Source organism: Cetorhinus maximus, chromosome 13, assembly GCF_964194155.1.
Source record: "Cetorhinus maximus chromosome 13, sCetMax3.hap1.1, whole genome shotgun sequence".
In the NCBI taxonomy this organism is placed as follows: Eukaryota; Metazoa; Chordata; class Chondrichthyes; order Lamniformes; family Cetorhinidae; genus Cetorhinus; species Cetorhinus maximus.
This window is the reverse complement of record NC_135891.1, coordinates 101,598,679-101,626,149: the sequence shown is the minus strand read 5'-3', so window position 1 is coordinate 101,626,149 and position 27,471 is coordinate 101,598,679. Positions and strand designations below refer to the sequence as shown.

The 27,471-nt window shown below is 44.6% G+C and overlaps 1 protein-coding gene across 1 annotated transcript; it reads right to left on the bottom strand.

Annotated features, from left to right (window-relative positions):
- LOC144688895 (inactive tyrosine-protein kinase PEAK1-like) lies at nucleotides 1-27,471 on the bottom strand. Its single transcript, XM_078555915.1, has 3 exons — nucleotides 27,312-27,471; nucleotides 12,348-13,039; nucleotides 1-1,369 (listed from the first exon to the last, which is right to left on the bottom strand). The coding sequence occupies exons 1-3, from the start codon at nucleotides 27,451-27,453 to the stop codon at nucleotides 257-259; spliced, it is 1,947 nt and encodes a 648-aa protein (XP_078412041.1). The 5' UTR covers nucleotides 27,454-27,471; the 3' UTR covers nucleotides 1-256.

The window sequence follows — 27,471 nt, the reverse complement described above, 5'->3', positions numbered from 1 at the left end:
AGGTTAGAGTCATGATAGTTATGTTTCATCACTCCCAATGCAACCAGTCAATTCCAGTTTCATAGAACATATGTGTGTAAATAAAGCTTGAGGCAGCTTAATCAAATTCATCTGACCATAATATGTTATACAACCTGATACAGTATAAATATATGCTGGTGTTATTGTTGTGTTGTTATGGTTCTGGTATTGTTCTATTATATGCAGTAGAAGCTGCATTAGTCAATGCATACTTGCCTTGATTTCAATTTCTTATTTAACAGCCTTCTTCCAATAGAATCTGTAACCTTTCTAGTGCATGAAACATTGAGTCAGGAGTAACAAATGCAAAGTACTGGCAGCAAAGCCAGTCTTCCAGCTTTGCTTGGCTCACATCATCGAGAAACCTTTCTCCAAACTTCAGCATGAGCAAAGTGCGTTTAACATACAACCAGTTTTTCAGGAAATGAGGTGGGTCTTTGAATCCAGTGTTCACACTGAACACATTGGGGCACGGACCCCAAAGTAAGGTCTGTAAGATGCTTTTTGCTTGATGAATATGTATTCTTTTATTAGGATCTGCACGTAAGAGTAAGTGGGCAAGATGTTGAAGCCCTTTAGAATAAGCAGATAACTGGGGAATCTGAGGCAGCTTTTCTACATTGTACTCTTCGTATTCCTTCTGGCTTGAAATGCTCTCAAATGGATTTGACATGTGTAGAACTTCATAGATCAAAATGCCTAATTGAAACTCATCGACCTTCTTGTACTGGGATGTTGATATCATTTCAGGTGCTAACCGGGCCTGATCTGGGTGCAGTTTTTGATCAGTGGCTGTATTTTTTTGTTTAGCTTTGGAGAAGTTGCTAATAACAAGCCTCGGCAACTGAAAATTATGACATTCTTCTTTGCGTCTTGGCTCAGCCACCTTAACCAACAGCAGGTTTTCTAGGCGGAGGTCACAATGTGTAATGTTATGATCTTTAAGGTGTTCCAACCCTAGACACAACTGCAGAAGAAGAAGACTTACATGACGTTCATAGTCATCTGCCTGGGACTCGTGAAGAGCTGCTGACTCTTTTACGAAATCTGCCATCGTTTGGTAGGGGACATCCTGAGTGATGATCACAACCTGAGGCCTTTGGCTTGTTTTGTCATTTGGTTGAGTTTTGGAGGCTTCTGCCACAGCTTCTGGCCCTGAACCGTTCTTTTCTGTCTCTGAATCACTTGAACTCAAGGCTGCATCTTCAGGGGGTAAGAACTTTGTTGGGATTGTGGCAACAAAGTGCCCACACACCTCTTGCACATTGAAGTGGACTGGGAGGCCTTCCTGCACTGAAAGGCCACAAGGTTCCGTCTGCAGAGATTCTTGATTCGGAGTTTTGATGACCTGCATTTGAAAAAGATAAAAAGGAATTTGTAATTAAGAAAGAATATTTTATAATATTACTGTTAATGTTACTCTCAGTATGAAATTAGGGGATTTATTTCCATGGACACGTGAAGATAGAAGTATCACTGAAATAAGAATTGGCACTCAGGGATAGTGTCCCAAACTGAACCAGGTAAGTAAAGTATGATTGTGATGCTTGTAAAGTAGAAACCTGATATTACCACTCCTTCCTTTATAGACACCATTCCATTTTGATTTTGAGCATTTCTATTTGACATTGTTTAATGACGAAACTACTGACTGATTCAACTTTCCAGCTGTGTGTAACGTTTTGGATAAAGACAACAAAATTCGGCTAGTAATTGCAGAAAATTGTATTCTTCTTTGTTGCAGATCCAGCCACAGCTGAGAGGACCATGTTGCCTCCTCTGGGAAGACCTGCTGGTATTACGTGCCAATCAGGCATTTGAGAAGTCACCAGCTGGCCTTCCACTGGATCAGGACCCCAGAGGCGGGAAACCCCACCTGCCAAGAGCTGCTGGCCAATCCGAAGCTGCTTTGCTCAGCAGTGCCACCGGGGAAACGATGGCCGCTGCCAGAACAAAACCCACCGGAGGCTCAGGATCGTGGAGTGACCTAGTCCAAAGGTAAGTGATGGCAGGAGGGGTTTCGCAGGGTGGCGGTCACGGTGGGGGAGGCAGTTGTAGGGGGATCAGCAGCAAGGGAAGGGTGTGGCTCTCACTGGGTCCCCTCCTTCCTGATGCCAGGTCCCTCAGCCAGGCACCAAGCGCCTTTGAACAAATGATCCCCCTGGGAGACCACAAGGAACCCACACAGGTTTACATGTCAGGATCCCTGTGTGGTGACAGGCCCGCCCACCACTGGGTTAATACCAGTTAATTGGGCATTAATTGCCCCTTAAGGACCTCAATTGGCGGTGGGGCGGGAAGGCTGTCCACTGGCCTTCCTGCCATGGATTTAACCAGGGTGGAGGCGGGAAGGTGACAGGGACCCCAGCACAACCATCCCAACCAATTAAATGTTTTCCTCTGCCTCCAAACCCGCCACGAGGGAGGGCATATAAAATACCGCCCATTGTGATAATTTATTACTCATTTTCGAGATGTGGTCTCAGTGGGAAGACCATCATGTATTGCCCATCATTAGGTGCCTTGAGAGGCAGCTTTCTAGGCTGCTTCAGAGGTTAGATCAGAGTTAACCATGGGCAGGATTTCCTGGTCGGCGAGCATGGGGGTGGGGCCCACTCGCCGACGTGTAAAATGACGCGGGATGATGTCGGGCGGAACTTTCAATTTTCAGGTCGGCGGGGGCTCGGCCGAATCAGCTGTGCGTCTGCCGGCCTGTCAACGACCAATTGAGGCCATTGACAAAATTGTTGAGCTAGTTAAAGGACCTGCCCGTCCAACCTTAAGGTTGGCGGGCAGGCCGGGAGCCCTGGCGGGCTTCAGAGAAAGCGTGAAAACTCATCTACGGGTGGAATGAGGTTTCATGTGGGTTTTTAAAAATTTAATAAAAGTGATGGACATGTCCCAACTCATGTGACAGTGTTAGGGAAGTTTTATTTTTCTGTTTTTAACATTTTTGATGCCGATCTCCCTGAGGCAGCACTTAGCCTCAGGGAGATGAGTGCGCTCGTTCCCTCGCATACGCGAAAGAGCGCACTCTCGGCTCAGGGATTTCCCCCCCCCCCCCCATCCGCACAGGGAGCGCACAGCGTTAATTGGCCCACCCAAACAAAATAGCACCGCGCCCCCAATTGGGGGTGCCGATTGGAGGCGCGCCTCCATGCGCCCGCCCCTGAACTTCCCCCCCAACGGGGGTGGGGGGGTGAAATTCTGCCCCATGTTATTGTGGGACTTAGCCAGACCCTCTAAGCACAGCAGGTTTCCTTCTCTAAAGGACATTAAGTGAATTAGCCTCACTGCTACCAGCTTTATATTTGCAGATTTTGAAAACTGGATTCAGTTCTAAAACTGCCATGGAGGAATTTGAGCTCCCATTTGCTGGATTACTAGCCCTGTAACATCACCGCTACAATTACTTCCCTCACTATAGGCCACCAGAATATTGGTGATATTTTTCCTAAATGATAGGAACTGACGAGAAGAAATTTGGCTGCTCATATCGCTCACTAAATATGTGCTTAGAGAAAGCTAACCCTGGAAAACCAAAATCACCACATTAATTAAAAGAGGGTTTCTTTCGAGTGATTAAGTGATTCAGTCTGTCATGTAAACTAAATATTGAGGACAAAATATTTAGAATCGCTCTATCATTTGAGAATTTTCCCAAAATTCTATTAATAGCTATCGTGGATATCTATCCCAATGAGGACAAAACTGTTTTCTTGTTGGTGGCCTGGGTAGTTACTGTTATTGAAAAAAAATTTTCACAGCCTTCTCATGCAGTTTGAATTTTTAACTTACTGAATTTTTAACTTAACCCCTTTCATTAGGCACAGTGACTACTCACAACTGCTACATAAACTAAATTATTTCTCTGGCTTTACTGCAAACTTCAGGGCTGCAGTAGTGCATCTTCTAAATAGAATTGTTTTAGGGGCTTTTTACACCTGTAAATATAGAAGCAAGATTCTTAAAGATTTGCCTTTTGATGCACTTTAATCTTTCAGTATTGAGTGCCCTTTTTTTGTTCTTGATGTATACGTGTTCAAGCCCCAAGAGCTAAATCAACATTTCTTCAACTTCCTAAGGCTGATTACAAAATATTTCACAATTCATAATAGAATATTCAAATAGTCAACCGTTATTACGAAAGCAAAATGCTGCTGGAGATCTAAAATAATTTTTTTAAATGCTGGAAACACCCAGCAGGTCTGGCAGCACCTGTGGCGAGAGAGACAGAGTTAGTGGCTGGGATTTTCCAGTCCTGCCTGTGCTGGGACACATTGTGGGTGGGATTGAAAATTTGAAGAACCAGCAAAATGTCCATTGACCTTTGGTGGGAATTTCCGGGTCTTGCTGAGGGCAGGACCAGAAAATCCCGGCCAATGTTTCAGCTCTTTGACCTTTATTGTAAGGGGGATGGAGTATTAAAGGAGGGAAATATTTCTATGACTGTACAGGGTCTTGGTGAGGCTACACCTAGAGTACTGTGTATAGTTTCGGTCCAGGAGGATATACTTGCGTTGGAAGCAGCTCAAAAAAGTTTCACTAGGCAGATTCCTGGGATGAAGGAATTGTCTTATGAGGAAAGGTTGAGCAGGTTGGGCCTGTATTCATTGGAGTTTAGAATAGTGAGAAGTGATCTTGTTGAAACATATATGATTCTGAGGGAGCTTGATAGGATAGATGCTGAGAGGCTGTTTCCCCTTGTGAGGGGAATCTAGGGCCAGAATTCTCCAACCTCCCCTTCCGGCAGGTTCCCCCACGATGAGGCGGGCGAGCCATTGAAATCTCCATTCACATCGGCAAGACCAGAAGATCCCACCGGTGTGAGGGGCTGGAAAATTCCAGCCTAGAACTAGGGGGCACAGTTTCAAAATAAGGGGTCTCCCATTTAAGACTGAGATATGGAGGAATTTCTTCTCTTAGAGAGTTGTTAGTCTTTGGAATTCTCTTCCCCAGAGAGCAGCGGAGGCTGCGTCATTGAATGTATTCAAGGCTGAGTTAGATTTTAGATCTCTTAGGGAGTCAAGGGTATGGGGGACAGGCAGAAAAGTAAAGTTAAGGCCACAGTCATATTAGCCATGATCTCCCTGAATGGCAGAGCAGGCTCGATGGGTCGAATGATCTACTCCCGCTCCTATTTCTTATAAACATGATCAGGACTGAAAAAAGTTAGCAGTGCATTAGGGTTTGAGCAAGTGAAAGTTGGGGGGCAGTGGCGGGGGGAGGTGGTTAGGAAGGTGGGAAGAAAAACAGAAGGAAAGGTCTGTAATAGGGTGAAGGGCAGGAGAAATTAAATGACAAAAGGTTGCAAGGTGCAAAGGCAAAAGGGAGTGCTAATGGGACAAGTAAAGAAACAATATACGTGTCTAGAGGAGGTGTGAATGGTAGGAAAGCAGCTATCTGAATGCAAAGTAAAGGATTAAAGAATATATCAATATTACTCTGATAGAAAGTCTGCCATTACACAGCAGAAAAATTGCTCTCTTTGATGTATTCCTACAACTGGCAATGTAGCACTGCAGCCAATTGTTGTGGTCCCAGTTAAATCACCACAGGGCAGGAATCAGGCTGTAAACCTCTGGCCTAGTGCTATACATCAAGCAGTACCTTTACCAGTTAGACCACCGGGACAGCCCCCATAAGGAATGTATTTTGTTGCCCCACCTTCAGCTTTGGGGAGTATCATTATTTTATCAGCTGCAGTTACACATGGAGGTAGTTGGACTAAGTCTTTTATGATCGTGTGGGGTGAGGAAGAATCAATGGGATGTTAACATCAGCTACTGCAGCAAGGAAATTAATGAGGAGAGAATATCTGTTGAAAGGGTTTTGGATTAGAGGAGTGGCTGGAATGGGGGAAGTGGATAATTTCACACTTCCCCACATTTAACACCATCTGCTACCTTCTTGCCCAACTGCTTAACCAGCCTACATCCTTTTACACCGTCTTCTGCCCATTACAGCTTACTTTCTCACCTAACTCTGTATTATCAGCACACTTTGATATATTGTATTTGGTCCACTCTCCTACATCATTGATATTGATTATAAATAACCGAGGCCTGTAATCCTTGAGGCACTCCAGTAGTTACAGCTTGCCTTTTGGAAAATCATCTATTTATTCTGACTCTCTGGGCGGAATCATCCCAGATTTGCACTAAGTGTGGTAGTGGGTGTGAAAAACGATGTTTTACCCACCGTCTGCGAGTGTGGGTTTACACGTTGTATCATCCGCTTCCTGCTTTATTAATTATGCAGCTCTGCAGGAGAAACACGCCCTCTTGCTGGTGGGCAGCCTCTGAATTGGTCGCCTTGCCATTTCCTCACTCCGGGGGCCATACTGAAACTGCAGCCGCCCACACAATTCTCAATGCTCGCAGCCCAGGACTGCTCCAGTGAAAACATGGCCCTGAAAGCCAAGAAAGTTCACTGATCCATCACTGGAATGCCTTCTGGAGGCTCGCCGTGATGTCCTCTACTCCTGCTCTGGCCGCAGGAGGCCCAACAATCTCACCAATCCGGCTTGGGAGGCGGTGGCAGTGGTGGTCAGTGCCAACGCTGTACAAAAGACGTTGGCCATCCAGTGCAGAAAGAGGATGAATGATCTCATCTGTGCCGTTAAGGTAAAGCCACCATCTCACCACTCTAAACTCACACACTCACAAACCCATCACACATTCACTGGCATCTCACTCACTGCCAGCTCAAGGGACATCACCACTCACTCTCACACACACACCCTCACAACTCCATCTGGCCTCATCTCCTCTGGAGACTGCCTCCTCAGCTCTTATCATCTTGAGGCCACTTGCATAGATCAACATGGTCCTCCACACACACCCTGGGATACTCCCATTCTCCAGCACAGCCCTTGCTCTGCAGCCTCTTCCCTGGCCTGAGGCCACTTCTCCCCCTTCCCCAAGCAAGTCCTAGCCCTGTAGTCATTGAAAAGCCAACCCCATCTTACGGCTGGTCTGTTGGTAGAGACCTGCCCGTGAGCCCCCCTAAAAGTGATGTGGTCCTGCCTGGGAAGCCTGGTGCTAATGACTGTGAGTGCTGCCTGAAGCAAGGTAGGCAAACAAAACTCAAAGTCCCGAGTGAAGTGCAGCACTCCTGATGCATGTCGTTTGTGTACAATTGTGAAACACGTCGGCATTTTGCCTGGATGATCCAGCGTGGGGGTGGGATGATTCCGGCGAGCAGGGCTTATAATGAGATGCTAAAGTATTGAAATTAGGCCCCTGACGTGCAGCAGTGAGAAACGTGGCCCGCTGTTGACGGGTGGAGTGAACGATCACAAACTGGTTTCAGGACAGCGTGAAACCGATTTTTGGCCTTCTCGCCATATTGTCCACTCACACCCGCCATGACGGCCACCACCAACGGGACCGGACATTTCCGTCCATCCGTTTTCTGTCTGTTAACCAGCCCTCAATCCATATTGGTAGGTTATCTCCAATCCAATGAGCCCTAATACCATCATAAAATCATAAGCAATTGGAGCATAAGTAGCCCAATTGGCCTATTGAGCCTGCTCCACCATTCAGTAAGGCTATGACTGATTAGATTGTGGCCTTAACTCCACTTTCCTGCCTGCCACCCTATAATCGCTGACACCCTTGTCAACAAAAAATCTGTCTAACTCGGCCTTGAATATATTCAATGACCCAATCTCCAATGCTCCCTGGGGAAGACAATTCTGAAGACTAATGGACCTGTAAGAGAAGAAATTTCTTCTTATCTCTGTATTAATGGGCGACCCATTATTTTTAAACTGTGCCTCCAGTTTTAGATTCCCCCATGATAGGGAAACATCCTCTTAGCAGCTGTCAAACGCTCTCAGTATTTTATATGTTTCAATAAGATTACCTTTTATTCTTCTAAACTCCAATGAGGATAGGCCCAACCGACTCAACCTTTCAGAAGACAACCACTTCATCCCAGGAATTTGCCTAGTGAACTTTCTCTGAACTACTTCCAATCTTGTATAACTTCCTGTGGAGCACCTTATCCAAATATGAGCCGGAATTTTCCGATCTCACCAACGGCAGACTTCGTTGTGGGCGGGAGGGGAAAATTTGGAGAGTGGCCTACATTTCCAGACCATGTCCACTGGTTCCCAGTTATCTCCCCTGCTAGTTATACACTCAAAATCTTTAACAGAATATATTAATTATCGATTCTAGCATTTTCCCTACTACTGATGTCAGGCCAGCAGGCTTAGTTACATGTTTTCTTTCTACCTCCTTTCCTGCACAGTGGGCTAGCATTTGTTATCCTCCAATCTGCAAGGACTGTTCTAGAATTGAGGGAACTCTGGAAGATCAAAACCAAAGTATCCACTATTTCTTCAACCACCTCTTTTAAAACCCTAGGATATAGGCCATCGGGTTCAGGGTTTTAGTCTCAATAATTTCTCCAGTACCTTTTCTTTACTAATGTTAATCATTTTAAGTTCCTCACTCTCATTAGACCTTCTGTTCCTCGATATATTCTTTATGTATTCTACAATGAAGACGGACATAAAATATTTGTTTAATGTCTCTGCCATTTCCTTCTTCCCCGATATAGTTTCTCCTGCCTCTGCCTTTAAGAGACCCTCTTTGCTTACAATAATCTCTTCCTTTTTACATACTGGTAAAAGCCCTCATAATCTGTTTTTACATTTCTTGCTAGTTTACTCTCATATTCTTAAAGGAGAAGAGAGAAGAGAGACAGAGAGATTTAGGGAGGAAATTCCAGAACTTAGGGCCTTAGACCGCTGCCGGCATGGCCGTCACTGGCTTGGCAATGCAATTTGGGAACGTGCATGAGGCCAGAATAGGAGGAGTGCAGAGGTCTCACAGGGTTTTAGGGCTCTGGTTTGCATGTGGCTCAGCAAGTACAGTGATTGTTTGGAATTAATGCTGATTAGAGCTTACTTAAACAAATGCTGTACATGGGATGATGTGGCTGACCTGAGTACGTTGTGTGTAATTTCCTGCTATTGGGAGAATAGATCCATCCGTGTAGTTCACAACAGGCGGTTTCATATCTCATCAATATAATGTAAACCCACTTTCAGATTTGCTCTAGCGATGCCTTTACTTCCTCGATACTTACAACAAAACAAGAGTAATTTACTGTTTGATGGACAGTAGCTGCACACTTGGAGTAGAATTTTAAGGTCCCCTTGCTGGCGGGTTTGCAGACGTAGGCCAAAATTTCCCATGTGGCCTTCCTGCTGCTCTCCTGTCTGCCCCTGGCATGTCCGCACTTTTACAGGGGCTGGATGAGGCCTATGGTGGCCCACCCGCCCTTGCCCCAGTCAAGACCCTTAAGTGGTCAATAAGGGTCGCATCCCGCACGGTCTCAATTTTGAGGCTTGCAGAAGGGGTTGAGGGGAGGAGAGGGAGCCGGGCAGGTCACCCTGCTCAGACCCTGGGCAGGAAGTTGGGGGGTGCAGGTACCGCCCTGAAAGGCTGTCTTTCCACCGGCTCCCCTCACCCACCCCAGGTCTGCCTCCACGGGTGCTCCCTCCCCCGCTCTCCATCAAGACCTCCACTCTTCTCCCTGTCATGAGACCCCCCACATTTACCTGGTCCTGGGCTCTGGGGCTTAGAATTTGGGGACTGCATTCAGTCCCAGTCCTGGCCAGTGCTGTCTCTGAGATGGGAGTTCCTGCTGAGTGAGGGATGGAAGTCCCGTCTCCAGCCAACTAATGCTCCTTGGAACAATGGCTGTGGGGCTTCTGTGATCGGCAGGGATGCATTCCCATTCGACTCTTTGGGCAGCATGGGGTGGGAAACGCTGCAATCCAAAAAATCTTGTCCTTTGGTGTTTTAAGTTTGCAAATACCCATCAAAATGTTGAAATTCTTTGTGGCTATCCTTACAGTGATGGAGGGTGGGTTCAACAGATGGCAGCACCATGGCTTGTTATGCACCTGTCTTGGAAAAAAGCCCAAATGATGTTATGGACAGCTGCACATGGAGGAATTTAGGCCACTTTGTTTGTCATAGAACTAAATGAATGACAGTGACAGTTGGCTAAAAATTGTGAAACAGTTTACCAGTACCAGAGTCAGCGCATAAAAATAAACTGCTTTTCAGCCACCAGGTTTTACACACAGTAACTAATGAAACAGCGCCTGTCGAGACCCAGTCAAAATGTGCTAACTATTTCTGATGTAATGTTTCAGGTGAAGGTCCCTTCAATATTTCCACCATCTGTATCGTTTTGCTGTTATGCTCAGTATTCCTGTTAGGCTCGGTTGGTGAAATAAGATTCATAGAATAAGATGTGGTGGATTTTTGACCATTTCTGATCTTTCTGATAATGAATAACTAAGTATTGGTATAGATTAAAATACAGATAAATGGACAGAAGCTTGATCTACTTTGTTACACCGAGAAAGTACAAGTCAAAGTCCTCCATATACTACCTGTAACAATTTGGGGAACATTTTCCCCCTGTTGGGGTGGGGGGGGGGAAGTGCGGGAGTGGGCGCTGGTGTCCGGCCTTCCGTTCGGTGCCCCCGGTCAGGGGGGGGCGCTGCCATTTTACGTGGGCGGGCCAATTAAGGCCCGCTCAGCGTGACGTCCACCAGGAAGCGCTATGCGCTCCCTGTGCGGGCAGGGGGCGGGAGGCCAGGGGTGGGGGAGGGGGGTGAGTGGATTTGCTCAGCCGGGAGTGCGCTCATGTATGAAAGAGCGCACAAATCTCCCTGAGGCAAAGCGCTGCCTCGGGGAGATCGGCTCCGAATAGAAAGTTGACAGAAAGGTAATAAAAAAATTTCCCTGACATGTCCCCTCATGCGGCACTGTCACATGTGTTGGGACATGTCCTTACCTTTTATTTAAACATTTGATAAACATTTAAAAGCCCTCATGAAACCTCATCCCACCCGTGGATGAGGTTTCAGGCTTTTTCCTAGGCCTACCTGGGCTCCCGGCCTGCCCGCCAACCCTAAGTCTGGACGGGCAGCTCCATCAACCAAGTTAATTAGTTTTTTTAATGGCCTTGATAGGCCGTTGACAGTTCGGTGGGCGCACAGCCGATTCGGCTGCACCCTTGCATAGCTGAAAATCTGAATGACGCCGGGACACCCACCTGACGTATCCCCGCATTATTTAACGCATCGGTGAGCGGGCCCCACCACCGCTCGCCGACCGGAGAAACCTGCCCAAAATTGTAATAATGCTTTTTACGATTTTCCCACTTTGCACTTAACAGCAAGTTAACATATAGAAAAGAATCAGGAATAGATACATTGATCTAACTAATTCTGGGGCGTATTTTGAACTTGTATGAGTAGTTATGTAAAATGCAGTGGAACCCTCCCCAATCATATTGCAGGAAGGATTCCAGCGAATTGGTTCTCACAGAAGAAAAACCTCACATGTAGTTTGAAAGGGGTGACTGTAACTTTATTTCTGGCCATGGATCTCACTCCATATCTGGGGAAGCGCAGATCAGGCCTGCAAGTGGACAACTACACCTACCTTTCTTTTCCTCCTTGGCCACTGCTATTTAAAAACATTGTTTAAGGGCTTTCTATTCTTTCCAGTTTTATTTTCTACATTAACTTTAGAGCACAGAAACAGACAATTCAGCCTCCACCCAACCCTCATCCCTAACACCACTGTAATATCCTTTTAAACGATCATTAGCGTATCTATTACTACCTTCTAGCTACCCACAGGCTCATCTTATCCACCTATTTTGCTTTGTATTGCCTCAGTAATGTGGAAGCACGTTTCTTTAGTCTGCATGTAGCCTTTTAAGGTGTTCCATTTGCTTTCAACTTTTTTCTTGAGTAGTACTTTTTATCAATCTGTTTAACCTTCCCTCACTGCCTTTGTGTTGTCCCTTTGAAAGATGTACACCTCAGTTTTAGTTTGCATTATTTGTTAATCCCAGACCATGCCACGTCTCAACTGCAGAAAAATTGATTGTGCGGGTTTTTCTTGGTATTCTATGGCTCCTCACAAAAGTGCCATCTTTTGGATGCAACGTTAAACTATATGGCCCTGTCTACACTCTCAGGTTGACATGAAAGATCCCAGGGCATAATTTCACAAAGAGCAAGGAATTTCTCCTGATGTCTGGAACAACATTTCTCTCTCAATCAATATCACCAAATCATCGTCTACCTCATTGTTCTTTGTGGGACTTTGGATTGTGCTAGTTGGCTGCCCCATTTTCCTAACCTTCAATAATGGTCATCCTTAAAAGGTAATTCTATGGTTGTAAGGTGTTTTGGGGATGTCCTGAGATTTTGAATGTGCAATTTAAATGCAAGTTATTTCTTCTTTCCTTCTATTAAAAAAAAACACTTTTACCTTTAAAGCAAACTCATCCTGTGGCTGTTGCGTGTACTGGACTCTGTAGTAAATGGCATCTCTGGAGTCACAACTGGACTCGTCACTTGGGATCTTGAGATCCGGCCAGTCCTTCTCGCTAAACTTTATCTTGGCTTTCTTGTCATCCAGGAAGAATGCGCTGTATTTTGCACAAATGCATTTCAGAGATGTCACGCATCGATTGGCGAGCATTCTGAAAATATCCACCTGATTTTCAAAGTTAAACCAATTCCGTAGTTCCAGATCTGAAATGCAAAAGTTCAGTTTCCCTATATCTATCTGAGGATTGCTGATATGATAGTAACTGGTAGATCCATCCAGACTCCGAGATTTTATCATCCCTGTCCTCCTACTACCGAAAGGACCTGAGAGATTGAATTTTTCATCAGCGTTCATTGGACTGCAAGGGGTGCTGATACTTGTCTTCCCTTCATAGATACCATATAGTGGGTTACTTATTTGAATGCCAGGGGAGCATGGAAGACTTCTTGTTAAACCAAGCTGATTTCCACCAGGTGCTGAGTTTGTTCTGCTGAGTGTCTTCTTTGGAAGAGGGGGTGGCTGCGAATTGTCAGGGGACCTCTCGTGAGCCGGCTTTCCTTGGGATGCCATTAATTTTTCACTCACACTGTTGAGAGTCTTTGCGGGTGGCGTATTGGATCGGACTTCTGCTACAAAGCAAAAAAAGACAGTTATTTTACAAGAATAAGCCTCCTACAGTTAATCTAGTTGTCTTTACAGAGCTATCACAGAATCATTACAGCACAGAAGGAGGCCATTCGGCCTGTCGTGTCTGCACCTGTTCTCTGCAGGCACAATTTACCTAATGCCACTGCCCCACCTTCTCCCCTTAGCTCTGCACATTCTTCCTTTTTGGATAGCAATCCAATTATCTCTTTGAATATTTCAGTTGAACCTGTCTCCACCACACTCTCAGGCAGTGCATTCCCCAACCCCTTGCTGCGTGAAAGTTTTTCCTCATGTCGCCATTGCTTCTTTTTGCTAATTACCTTAAATTTGGGCTGTCTTGTTTCTAATCCTTCTGCCAATAGGAACATTTTTCCCTATCTGCTCCGTCCAGACTCCTCGTGATTTTGAATATCTCTATTAAATCACCTCTCAACCATCTCTTCAAGGAAAACAGTCCCAACTTCTCCAATTTATCTCATCACCAATCTATCCATATATATATATATCTTTGATTTTAATAATTATTGCTCAGTACATGCTACAGAGTTGATGTTTTTGTTTTTGGTAGGGATCACAATTACAGAGCTTTGCTGTCAAGTATGCTGTAGAATAAAAATTGTCATGAAGGGATTTTAATGTCTATAATGTTATTGGAGATTATTTTTAAATTGAAATTGTAGTAGGGTCTGTGTCTGTGTGTGTGTCTTAATTGGATTAATGCCAGCTAGTCTGGGTGCTTTGATGTACAGTAGTATGAGATCTTTTCTTTAACCTTTCATGGGATGTGGGCATCACTGGCTAGGCCAGCATTTGTTGCCCATCCCTAATTACACTTGAACTGGGTGGTTTTCTAGTCTATTTCAGAGGACAGTTAAGAATCAACCACATTGCCATGAGTCTGGAGTCACATTTTTTTTTTATTCATTCACGGGATGTGGGCTTCGCTGGTTGGGCCAGCATTTATTGCCCATCCCTAATTGCCCTTGAGAAGGTGGTGGTGAGCTGCCTTCTTGAATTGCTACAGTCCATGTGGTGTAGGTACATCCAGAGTGCTGTTAGGAAGGGAGTTCCAGGTTTTTGACCCAGCGAAAGTGAAGGAACAGCAATATATTTCCAAGTCAGGATGGCAAGTGGCTTGGAGGGGAGCTTCCAGCTGGTGGTGTTCCCATGTATCTGCCGCCCTTGTCCTTCTAGATGGCAGTGGTCATGGGTTTGGAAGGTGCTGTCGAAGGAGCCTTGGTGAATTCTTGCAATGTGTCTTGTAGATGTTACACACTGCTGCTACTGTGCATTGGTGGTGGAGGGAGCGAATGTTTGTGGAGTCGGTGCAAATCAAGTGGGCTGCTTTGTCTTGGACAGTGTCAAGCTTCTTGAATGTTGTGGGAGTTGCGCTCATCCAGGCAAGTGGGGAGTATTCTAAGACATTCCTGACTTTTGTCTTGCAGATGATGGACAGGCTTTGGGGAGTCTGACTTGGGGAGTTTGAGAAATTTGGGGAGTCTGTGAGACTGCTACCCAATAGTGGAGTAGCACGGGCTACTTCTATGGGAGAGTCTTGAGTTGGACACTGAAGAGTGAAGACAGAGTTTTGTGAGTACACAAGTGTAGCTGCTGAGTTTAGTTTGCAAATAAACAGCCTGTGTTTATTCCAACACCGATCTCCTGATATTCTCTGTCTCTGTACAAACTCGGTCACCCTGAAACAAGCGTGCAACCTGGATCCTTTAGCCCCCAACAAACCAAGGGCACTGGATCCAACAGTTATCAACCACAACCTTACTCAGAAGGGAAAAAAAGCAGTAAAAACTGGGAAATAAAAATACTGGTCTGAACTGGTCTTGTATACCTTAAAAGGGTACACCAGTAAAAACTGGGTTATAAGAGTACTGGTCTAAACTGTTTTTTCCTTCTGGGTGGTCCCTGACTTTGCCGATTTTCCGTAAGTACAACTCTGCCCCAACACTGTTTCGGTTCAGGAATCTCACAATACTAAGGACATTTATGCCGTTTACTTTTGGTGAACAATGTATTTATCCATTTGTTTTGCATATATAATCTTTTTAACATTTTTGTTTTACAGAATAACCACAACTGAAGCTGATTTCTGTCAGATCACTCTAAGTAAGTGTAGTCTTTTTGGAGTAATCCAAATTTGGGCCTGTTTGGAATCTAACATGGTTTGGGCTGTGCCCTTAAATCAATGGAGCTTGTGAATTAATTCTATGAGATCAGGGTGATGCTCAATGACTGTATCTACTCTTGGATCATGAAATGACTCTCGTTCACTAGCAACCATTTATGGTCAGTGATGAACATTCTTTCAGATTTCATCAGATATGACAGTTTTCTTTGCCAGTCAGAAGCAACATTTTCTAGATAAGATCAGCCATCTCACGCAGCTAGTATTCTTGATCAAAAGACTATTGTTATTAATCTGAAAACTATAGCGCTCCTTCCCTGTTTAACATCTGTGCTTGTGTTTTTCCAAGTGATTGCTGCACAATTTAATTGCTTGCCAATTATTCAATATTGTTCAGTTTAAACCAGATAAGCAGTGATAGTGCAGGAGTGAAGTTTCTACAGCAAAAATCGTCAAGCATAACACTTATTAACCAAGTGATTTGATAAGGTTAGCATACTTTCATTTAGTTCTGCAAGGGCGTGCCATTGGCCATATTTCTTTTCTTTATTCATTCACGGGCTGTGGGCTTCGCTGGCTGGTCCAGCATTTATTGCCCATCCCAATTGTTCTTGAGATGGTGGGGGTGAGCCGCCTTCTTGAACCACTACAGTCCATGTCTTGTATGTCCACCCACAGTGCTGTTAGGAAGGGAGGTCCAGGATTTTGAACCAGTGACATTGAAGGAACGGCGACATATTTCCAAGTCAGGATGGCGAGTGACTTGGAGGGGAACTTCCAGGTGGTGGTGTTCCCATCTATCTGCTGCCCTTGTCCTTCTAGGTGGTAGTGGTCATGGGTTTGGAAGGTTTTGCCTAAGGAGCCTTGGTGATTTCCTGCAGTGCATCTTGTAGATGGTACACACTGCTGCTACACTGCGTCGGTGGTGGAGGCAGTGAATGTTTGTGGATGGGATGCCAATCAAGTGGGCTGCTTTGTCCTGGATGGTGTGAAGTTTCTTGAGTGTTGTGGGAGCTGCACTCATCCAGGCAAGTGGGCAGTATTCCATCACATTTCTGACTTGTGCCTTGTAGATGGTGGACAGGTTTTGGGGAGTCAGGAGGTGAGTTACTCATCGCAGGATTCCTCGTCTCTGATCTACTCTTGTAGCCACAGTATTTATATGGCTAGTCCAGTTTAGTTTCTGGTCAATGGTAACCCCCAGGGTGTTGATATTGGGGGATTCAGCGATGGTAATGCCATTGAATGTCAAGGGGTGACGGTTAGATTCTGTCTTGCTGAAGATGGTCATTGCCTGACACTTGTGTGTCACAAATGTTACTTACCAAATGTCAGCCCAAGCCTTCTTATACTTTGAAAGGTGCAAGTTTTAACTTTATTGCATGTCACTGAGGTAATGAGCTGCATGTACTGCACTATTGTTTAATATGGCTGCATGCTTTAATGCATTAATATTATTGTGCATTTGTTTGAAGTTTGTTTAGGATCAAATCACATTTTGAGTTGAAGTATGCAACTAAAACAGATACAGCAACACAGTTTCTTCTGCAGCTCAATCTGAGTCTATTTGGTCCTCAGTCAGTAAAATATCCACCTTTCTGTAAAAATAACCTTTAAAAAAAATCCATTTGAATGTTCTGTTTCCAGAGAGCTGTTGTGGGGTTATGGTTTGTGGTGTGAATTTGCTCTCTGGCAGAAGTCTAGTTATATTTCTTGAAACTGTTGTTGTGTAACACCCTCAGAAAATGAAAACTTTCAACTACCAGCTGTCTGGTCTCTTGCCTCCAAAACAGGCAGATCACAATCGAAAATTTAGGTCGGCAGCAGGGTGGGACATGGAGCGGTGCTGGGGAGGGAGGTTGCGGGCGGTGAAGTGGGAGAGGGGGAATCTCGGTCACTACGTTAATGCTCAGGGCCCACATGGTGCAATTTACAGACAAGCCAGTAGCCAGTATAGGGGTTAGTAACCTACACTGAAACAAAGAGGGGGCTGTTTAAAGATGCCAAACAGAGTCCCTACACCGATTGTAGGACCCCAATTGCAGTTTTCAGTTACAAATGGGAAGAGTGGACACCCCACATGTGCCACTGGGCTGTGATTGACCTAACTAGCAGTCACAGAATCACAGAATCACACAGTGCAGAAGAGGCCCTTCAGCTCATCGACTTTGCACAAGAGAAACACCTGACCTACTTACCTAATCCCATTTACCAGCACTTGGCCCAGAGCCTTGAATGTTATGATGTGCTCATCCAGGTACTTTTTAAAGGATGTGAGTCAACCCGCCTCCACCACCCTCCCAGGCAGCGCATTCCAGACCGTCACCACCCTCTGGGTAAAAAAGTTTTTCCTCACATCCCCCCCTAAACCTCCTGCCCCTCACCTTGAACTTGTGTCCCCTTGTGACTGACCCTTCAACTAAGGGAAACAGCTGCTCCCTATCCACCCTGTCCATGCCCCTCATAATCTTGTACACCTCGATCAGGTCACCCCTCAGTCTTCTCTGCTCCAACGAAAACAACCCAAATCTATCCAACCTCTCTTCATAACTTAAATGTTTCATCCCAGGCAACATCCTGGTGAATCTCCTCTGCACCCCGTCCAGTGCAATCACATCCTTCCTATAATGTGGTGACCAGAACTACACACAGTACTCCAGCTGTGGCCTCACCAAGGTTCTATACAACTCCAACATGACCTCCCTACTTTTGTAATCTATGCCTTGATTGATAAAGGCAAGTGTCCCATATACCTTTTTCATCATCCCACTAACATGCCCCTCTGCCTTCAGAGATCTACGGACACACAGAAAGTAATGTTTCAGTTTATATACTCCAGGGACTATTTATGATGCACTTGATATTTTTAACACATGGTAGTAAATTGAATGAAATTATAGGCAAAATTTCCACATTTACAGATGATACCAAAAGAAAAGGGAGAGCGAATAATGCAGAACCATTCAGCGACCATCAAAGGATCTGGTCATGAAGGCAACCACCTCATTGCAAATACAATTCAATGTGAATCAACGTGGGTGAAAGGTACACTATGGTGAGAGGAACACAGTTAACACGAGTGGTTTAGAAGTGCAGTTGAAGCGGATTTTTTTTTACAGGGTAATAGAGTTATAGAGCTGAACTTTATCTTGGGCTACAGGACACTCACATCAGGACCAAATGGGGGTCCCGAGCCTGCACTTGCCTGCATAAGGACTGGCTCTTTTGCCAGAGGTGGCCTCCTAATTGGCTGCCTCCAGGCTTGCCCTCCAATTAAGGACAGAGGCTGGTATGATGGTATTATTACCTGAATGGCTATAAATTAAGAGAAGGCAACGAGACCTGGGTGTCCTTGTACACCAGTCGCTGAAGGTAAACATGCAGGTGCAGCAGGCAGTAAAGGCGGCAAATGGTATGTTGGCCTTCAAGTGCGAGAGGATTCGAGTACAGGAGCAGAGATGTCTTGCTGAAATTATACAGGGCCTTGGTGAGACCATACTGTGTGCAGTTTTGGTCTCCTTATCTGAGGAAGGATGTTCTTGCTATAGAGGGAGTGCAGTAAAGGTTCACCAGACTGATTCCTGGGATGGCAGGACTGACATATGAGGAGAGATTGAGTCGGTTAGGATTATATTCACTGGAGTTCAGAATAATGAGGGGGGGAATCTCATAGAAACCTATAAAATTCTAACAGGACTAGACAGGTTAGATGCAGGAAGGATGTTCCTGATGGTGGGGGAGTCCAGAACCAGGGGTCACAGTCTAAGGATATGGGGTAGATCATTTAGGACTGAGATGAGGTGAAATTTCTTCACCCAGAGAGTGGTGAGCCTGTGGAATTCACTATCATAAAAAGTAGTAGAGGCCAAAACATTGTATGTTTTCAAGGAGTTAGATATAGTTCTTGGGGCGAAAGGGATCAAAGGATATGGGGAGAAAGTGGGAGCAGGCTATTGAGTTGGATGATCATCCATGATCATAATGAATGGCGGAGCAGGCGCGAAGGGCCGAATGGCCTACTCCTGCTCCTAGTTTCTATGTTTCTATGTATATATGTAGATGCTGCAGGTCCAATCAGAAGGATGGCAGCTCTGAAGCCTTGGCAACCCCAACAGGAAATGTGGGCACTGCTGAGGCAGGTTGGCGATCGAGAGGGTGCCTCAATATGGAGGGGCCCTCGAACAGGTAAGTTAAAAATTAAAAATCAGAGGGCCCAGGCGGGCAGGGCCCCTCTGGGAGGCCATTGGGGCCACAGGGGTGGTCTTCTCTGCCTACAGCCCTCTCTTTGGGGGCTTGGAGCCTCCAGCTTCATTGGCCCTTTGGATGACCACAGGGAGACTGTCCCCATGAAGATAGCAGCCTCCCCAAATGGCGGAAGGTGCCCTGTTGCTGATTGATGGCCCAGAAAAATCACCCTTAATGTGACCTTTAATTTTTTAAAATTGGCTGCCCGCCTCTGCTCAGGCTCCCCATCTGGTACCACCACTGGGAAACTTCCCTGTGGAGGGACTGAGCCAGGGAGCCATCATGACATGTCTCCCTGCTATTTTCCAAGCTGCCCCTACTTCCAGCTCACCATCCCAGGGCTGGGAAAATCCTAGCCCCTGGAATACGCAATAAGTAAGCTCATGGAAGCAGACATTGTAAGTAAGTTTAAGGCGTGATTCGACATATTTCTGGGGAAGGGAGGGATTTACCAATATGGTGAGAAGGCAGGAAGTTTGGGTTAAGAAATACCAAAAAGAAATTGGTTTTTTGGGACTCATGGCCTTTCTGTGTTCCTCAAAAATTCTTGTGTTCTTACATAAAAAGGGCACAAACCACAAACCATGATGTTAAAGTGCACTTTGGCAATAGGGTTGTAAAATAATTACTTTCTTGACTGTTAACCTATTATTTTCTGTCGGCAGAGGGGTGAAATTGTTCTTTGGCGCTTCTGCAAAGCGGACAAAACACATGGACTGCCCATTTCATTCCCAGCCTTATCTGCTTTTCCATTGGACTCAGTGGGCAATATACCCATGGTTTACGTGGATGGTGCATCTGGTTACCCGCTAATAACATATATTCTGAAAACTGTCCTTCTTTAGGCCTTGACTGAGAAACTAAATATTTTCCAATTACTAATGTGCAGACGTATATACATATTTAAGTTATGCGCTTGAGTCAAATTTATAGAATTTGTTCAAAAATCATATGAATTAAAGCAGCTCATAGCAATCTAGTTTAAGACCTTTCTCCCTGCTTCTAACTTTTCCATCAATAAAGTGATCTCATTCTCTAGTAATAATTTGCTGGACCACGTACGGCTGGTTGTCAGTAATGTGTACCTGTGAGTGTGCACCATACAGTGATATGGTTCCATCAGTCATGTCATTTAGGAAGGTTATGTGAGGCCAAAAAATTCCCATTTAAAAATATGAGCTAAAGTGTGAGCAGACATTTTTAAGGGAATGGAAGTGTGCTGGAGCAGGACTTATCTCTGCCGTTATGTCCCATGACTGATCTTGTCTTAAACCATGCAGATCAGGTCATTTAAAAATTCTGGGTAGGTGCGTGCATCTGCAAAGAAGATGCTGCTCCATCGAGAAGGTGGCATCATGCTGCTCTGCAAGGGGGCACCAAAAAATGTTTATAAGTGCTTTAACCCAGCCATCCATTGTCACTTCGTTAAGAATCAATACCCCAGAAATGGTCCCAAACCTTGTCTTAACAGAGGTGGACCTATGAAACACCCTCCAATTTCAAAATCACAAAGTCTAGCTTAAAGTGCAAGGAGAGAAACCTGGGTTCCATCCGAATTGTGGTGCCTTCCTGTTTTGGTTTGTGTTGGAAATTCGATAATCCTATAATCCACACTGGTTTATTTGAAGAACAAGGCTGAGGACTGACGTCGTCAACCACCCTGTCTGATCAAATCAAGACATATCGTTGCACAAACTTGGGAGCCCCTAAAACTTGGCTTTATCTATCCTTAAGCTCCCTGAGCTGGGGTAAATAGGCTATATCGTGATGGGAAAGATGTTCAACCCAAACTGGGGATCCAAAAGCTCTATTTTGTGTATTTTTCAGGAGATTGGCTTCTAGCTTTTTAAACACAGTGATGGCTTTCTGCTGGTGTCAGACACCTGTCTGATCAAAGCCAAGCACCCACAAATTACACTTCAGGCTTACACCTTTAATGAGGACCTTTTTGTCCTCACTTAGCATTCATATTACTGATAAAATCATACCCTGATTACTGAAAATACGCCAGAAAATGTACATTTCAAATTTCTTTTTAATAGTCGTATTTCAAAATATACTTGTGAGCGATAGTAACTTATAAATTCTTTGAAATAGATCATATCTCTAAAGTGCCAGTGCCACAAGGTGCAGTATTATCTGATTAAATAAACGGCCTTAATTTGACTTAAACATTCAAAATAATTTTAAAAATATTTTTAGTTAAAACTGCCCAAGTAAAATATAAAAAATTTTAAGGTGAATATTAACATTCAATTGCAATAATAGGTTTTATCATAATTAAACTATTTCAGTAAAACAATGAGTAAAATTGAGTGAGAGATTTCTCCACCGGCATTGGACTTAGTAAGTTCTTGATGTTTTTGCCTTTTATAGACTCAAAGTAGCAAGCCTGTGTCCAATCATTTTTCTGGTGAATGTTTGGGTTCATCAAGGCGATGGATGTTAAGGACTAAGACACTGTCATTCAGGGAGTCAGTGTTAGTATCAAACAGCGTCAGGTCAATGTAGCAAAGCCAGCTACAGAGTGAAGCACTGCCCACTTTGCCACTACAGCATGCCCTAGCCAAAACTCAGAAAAAGAGTTAAAACTATATTAGAGTGACATTTACATTCCCCACCAGTGACCTTCCTGAATGAGATTGCCACAGTTTGGTGCCGTGTGTCCACATCTATAAGGGACTTTCCCAAATTCATTTTGCAAAAATATTTCTGCCATACAACAGACTTTTATTTCCATTATTTACATTTTAATTTTGAAACAAAGTGAAAACAGCTAATTCACTGCTCCACTTAGACTTGTCATAACCAAGCAGCCATTTAAAGGATTTTAATGCAATCCTAGTTTGAGAGAGAGAGGATGGTACTATTGTCGCCAACCATGATATTTCCAGTTTTTAAAATATTCTTTCATGGGATGTGGGCATTGCTGGCTAGGTCAGCATTTATTGCCCATCCCTAATTGCCCTTGAGAAGGTGGGGGTGTGCCACCTTCTTGAACCGTTGCGGTCCATGTGGTGTAGGTACACCCACAGTGCTGTTAGGGAGGGAAGGACCTCCATATCCCAAAATGAAGTCATCCTAACATCTGTGTGCTTAAAGAAAAAGTTAATTGTGTAGGTATGTCAAAGTATCTGCTTCTTCATAGCTGTGCTGTTGACCATTTTACATCTATGCACATTTCCTCTTTAAAAAAGTTTAGCTCCTGGCGTCAGTTTTATATTTGCTTTTGTGATGTCGGTGATGCTGACAAAGCCCATCCCTAGTTATCTTAATGCATTTCAACTCTGGCCTCTTGTGGGTCCCATAATTTACTTTGCTCCACCCTGGTGTCTGTAGATATCTATACCCCAAACTCTGGAATTCCCTCTCTAAGCCCCTTTGTCTCTTCACCTCTCCCTTCTATTTACAACCTACCTCTTTGAAGAAGCTTTATTTTTACTAGCACCAAGGCAGGTCTCTCCCTTACAAATTACTTTTTATTTTTCTATGGTTTTTCAAGCTGCATTTGATCCAACAATTTCTATATATTTTTTTCACTCTATTTATCTTTATTTTTCAGCCCTTTTAGCTTTTTGTTGCTTTTACAGCCGTTATTTAATGTTTACTCCATTTCGTACTTTGACTGGTTGCTTCTGTCCACAGTATTGCACAAAACAGGAAAAGTGAAGCAACTGCTTACAATTTAAGCAATAGATTCCTGTACTTGTTGCCATCTGATACATGGTGTAATTGTATAGCATCTTCCTTGTGTCCACAGATGATTTTTTTTTCACTTTATCTCAGACATTTTTGATGGCTTTCAAATGTCAGTATGTGACTCTCTCCTACCAGGTGTGCCATTTGCTTTAGCCTTGCTGAATGTGTTTATGTTGCATGTGGTGAGCAGGCAGGAGAGTGGAGCTGAAACCCAAGATCAGCCGCGGTTGTACTGAGTGGCAGAACAGGCTGGACCAGCCACGCAGGCTACTCCTGCTCCTATTCCTTGTGCTCTCCCTTGCAGGGAAGTAAGTGCCTTAACCAGATTGCATCTTTTTGAGAATCTTGGAGGAAAGAGAAGCGATTCCTTCCCCAAAACTTCACAAAAGTATGGTTTTAGCAAGTATTGAGTGGATGAAATGTTGGAAGTAGGCACAGCAATGATCCCCAGTTCTGTTGCCAGCAGCCAGGAATATTGAGATATGGTACTTGTGACAGTGTGTTGGGCACGCTGCAGGTGGTCTATATAGCTTCCTGCTCTCCTCCCATTTATTAAAATGCACATTTCACCTTATCGGTTGTGTGAACTCAGGATTTGAACAGGTCAGGTCTATGAGCTACCTGGCACTGTCTATTGACAGTAGGAAAACCAGAATACTGTCACTGAGTCAAGGCTAACACTGATTTCAGGCATCCCTGTATAAAAATAAAATTAAATTAGTGACAATGGAAAAAGGAAACAACCTGCATTTAAGTACCTGTGGCTCCTTTCACAACTTCATGAAGCCTCAAAGCACTTTACATTCAATTAGTCCAATTTTTTTCAGTCAGAGAGCTGTTGGGATCTGAAACACTGAGACCTGAAAAGGTGGTGGAAGTTGAGTCCACAAATAATTTTAAAAGGAGTTTGGACAGGTATTTATAGATAAGTAACTTTCGGGTTTATGGCAAAAATGGGGACGTGGGGCTACGCACACTTGTCCTTTCAAAGAAACAGCACAGACACGACAAAGTGGCCTCCTCTGTGCTGCAGGTTTCTATGTGATTCTCTGAATTAAGTACTTTTGAACAGCGCTGTTGTAATGTACAAGACACAGCAGTTAATTTACACGCAGCACTCTACCCACAAATGAGATAAATGTCCAGATAATCTCTTTTTGTGATATTGGCTGGGGGGCAAATATTGGCCACAACATAGGGTTGTTTTCACCCGCTCTTCATCAAATAATGCCATGGGGTGCCTTTTACTGAGAGGGCAGACAGCACAGTTTAACGTGTCGTCTGAATGACGGCACCTCCAGCAATGCAGTGCTCCCTGGGTGTTATGCTGGAGTGTGAGCCTAGGGCGTCTGTGGAGTAAACTTTAACCCACAACCTTCTGACTCAGACGTAGAGAAACACATGCATATAAAATAATCTCTACGCATATCTCGGTAGCTGTCTTTTAGCTGCACCCAAAGTTATGATAAGAAGTAAAACTCCCAAAAGGACAATATACTCATGATAAAAATGACATATATTAAGTGAAAGCACATCATTCTGTCCTTTTTACATGATATCATTTTAATAAAACTGACACCATTTTGTTTTTTTATCCTCCTTTCTACTAGCAGGAAAAAGCAAACACATTTTCGTGTGATTGGTGGCTGTTATTAAGAAATAAAATAATAGGATGAACTTGTCAGCAGAACTATAGGAACAGAGAATAATATGAGTGATTGAATTATAAGACCTAAAAATTAGCTTGTGTCCTAATCGGGGCATGATCCCAGTGTAGCAAGTGTGGTACACCCCGATTGAACCTGGCAGCAGGAGCACAGCAAATAGGTTAGGGTTAGGGTTAGGCCAGCCTCATAGGCATAAGGAACTGCAAATGTCAGTCATGGCCCCAGGGTATCTCGAGGAAGGGTTACGAATCTGCCATGCACGGTGACTCTGGAAGGGAGGGAAGCAATTAGGAGGGTGGGGTGGGGTGGGTTGGGGGGGGGGGTACAGGGGGAAGGTGAGCGCTCACAGGAAGGAGGCCAGGGCTTTAATGAGGAATCGGGAGGAGCACCACTTCTCCTCCTGACGCCACGTTAATGTCAGTCACGAAGTAGAAAACTTTTTTTTTACACGTGGCAGCCTTCAGCAATTCCTGGTTTGGCTGATGTACACCTGAAAATGCTGAGTGCACAAGTAGACCAACCAATATGACGTGTGGCCCAATTCTGATGTTTCATTATTTTCACGTAATGAAAATGCGCTTGCTGGTTGGGCCCTTCACCATTTTCATCTTGAGGTGAAGATTTTTAAAAATGAATTGCCTGGTGCGATCACAAAAGAATTGCATTTCTCTAGCCTTTGCTCACAGCCACTTATCTGCAGTAACAGGGTTTTCTCAACCCCAAAAATGTTCCTCATTTATTGACATAGAACCTGGATAGTAAAGCCCCTAGCCAAAGTGGGAGGCTATTAATGATAAGGTTGATTTGACTTCCACCCAGGACACCCAGGCTAAAATGGAGTTATAATTATCAAATAGCTCATTAGGAATACAAAACAATTCATTTGTTGGAACAGTGAATGTTAGGCTGCAGGTGAATGAGGAAGTGACTGAGGAAAAACAACCATTGCTTGATTATCATCAATCTGAAAAAAACCTATGGGCTGATCTTTATGGGACGCCGTGGTCCCTGCCTCCCTGGTCAAAAAGTCAGTAGAGAACCCGCTCAGGGGGAGAATGGCCACCCTGCAGTAATTTAATGGCCAATTGGCCATTAAAAGGTGGGATTTCAGCTCCTCAGGGACAAGGAATCCTGCCTTAGAGAGCTGCCGGCTAGTCACGGGCTGGAAGCTCTTGATGTATTGGTAGCCCCATTGGCAGAGCGATGGCCGCCTGCTGGTACTGTATTCGGGCGATGAGGAGGCGAGTTGCAACGCATCGAAGCTTTGTCGGTGTTTTGGGGGTCGGTGAGGGGGGGCTGGCAAGAAAAGGTGGGTCAGGGGTTTGAGAAGCAATGGCAGGAGGGCAATGGGTTGGGGGGGAGGGTTGTTACGCCTTGGGGGGACCCTCCAATGATCTCGGGGACCAGTTAAGGAGGGGCCGCCCGGCTGCCTAGAGCCCATGCAGGGTAACCTGTTGGGCTGGAGGCTTGGCTTGGGCCTCTCCTGTTGGTGGTTGGAGGCCCTTTACAGGACCCTTGGTAGTACACAAAGTAAACTAGTGCAGAAACAGCCTGGGCTGGATTCTACGCTCCCACGTCGACGGGTTTGAAGGTGGTGGGTAGGGGGAGCACGTGAAATACAGCAGGTCGCTAGCCTCCACCTAACCACTTGCCCTTGCCCCCGCTACAATTATAGTAATGGCGAGGATTGCGTTGGGCAGCCCGCCCTTCAGTGAGGCAATCGAGGCCATTGGCGATGCTATCCCCGCCGCTCCTATAATTGTAGTGGGGGCAGGGTCGAGTGGGTAGACCGAGGGTAGCCACCCGCTGTATTTTACATGTCCCGCCCACCCCCCACCATCAAACCTATCAGCGGGGGAGTGTAAAATTCAGCCCAGTCTGTTTCTGCACTAGTTTACTTTGAGTTAGAGTAAGATCCTTCAACTCCCTCCCTAACAGCACTGTGGGTGTACCTACACCACATGAACTGCAGCGGTTCAAGAAGGCAGCTCACCACCACCTTCTCAAGGGCAATTAGGGATGGGCAATAAATGCTGACCTAGCCAGCGATACCCACACCCCATGAACGAATCATAAAAAAAATCTCTGCATTTGGTCCTCAATTTCATGTAGCACAGCGTACAACAAAGGAAAACTGTCTTACTAGATGAACAGTCAATTAGTTATTTTCTATTAATTAATTATTTCTGATTAGTTACAGACTATTTGACAATTTATGCAACTGGGATCAGGTGTTGAAAAATTAATGGATAAATATTGTTTATTTCAATGTTTTAGCTGATAACCTACATTCTTAAGCCAAATGATACTGTCATATTAAAAAACACTGTAGTTAAAGTAGGGAGCAACTAGAGGACAGAAGTTTATTAAATTGAAAATCACATTTCAACTTTTCTTCACCTTTATCTTTCTTCCGTGATCCACCTTATTATCCAGCTCTGTACTGATGCGAAAAATATAGACCGCGCTGCACAAAACTTGTATTTTTAATTCAAAACTTACCCAGATTGACATAGCTCCTGGTGTCTGAGTCTGAGCCACTGTTGGATTCTCCTGAGTTGAATATTGCCGAGTCTCCTGAAGTTGAGGTCTGATGTTGTGAGCAGGTACTGCTTGAGTCCACATCAGAGGTGCTTCCACTCATCCTGGCTGCAAACCTTTG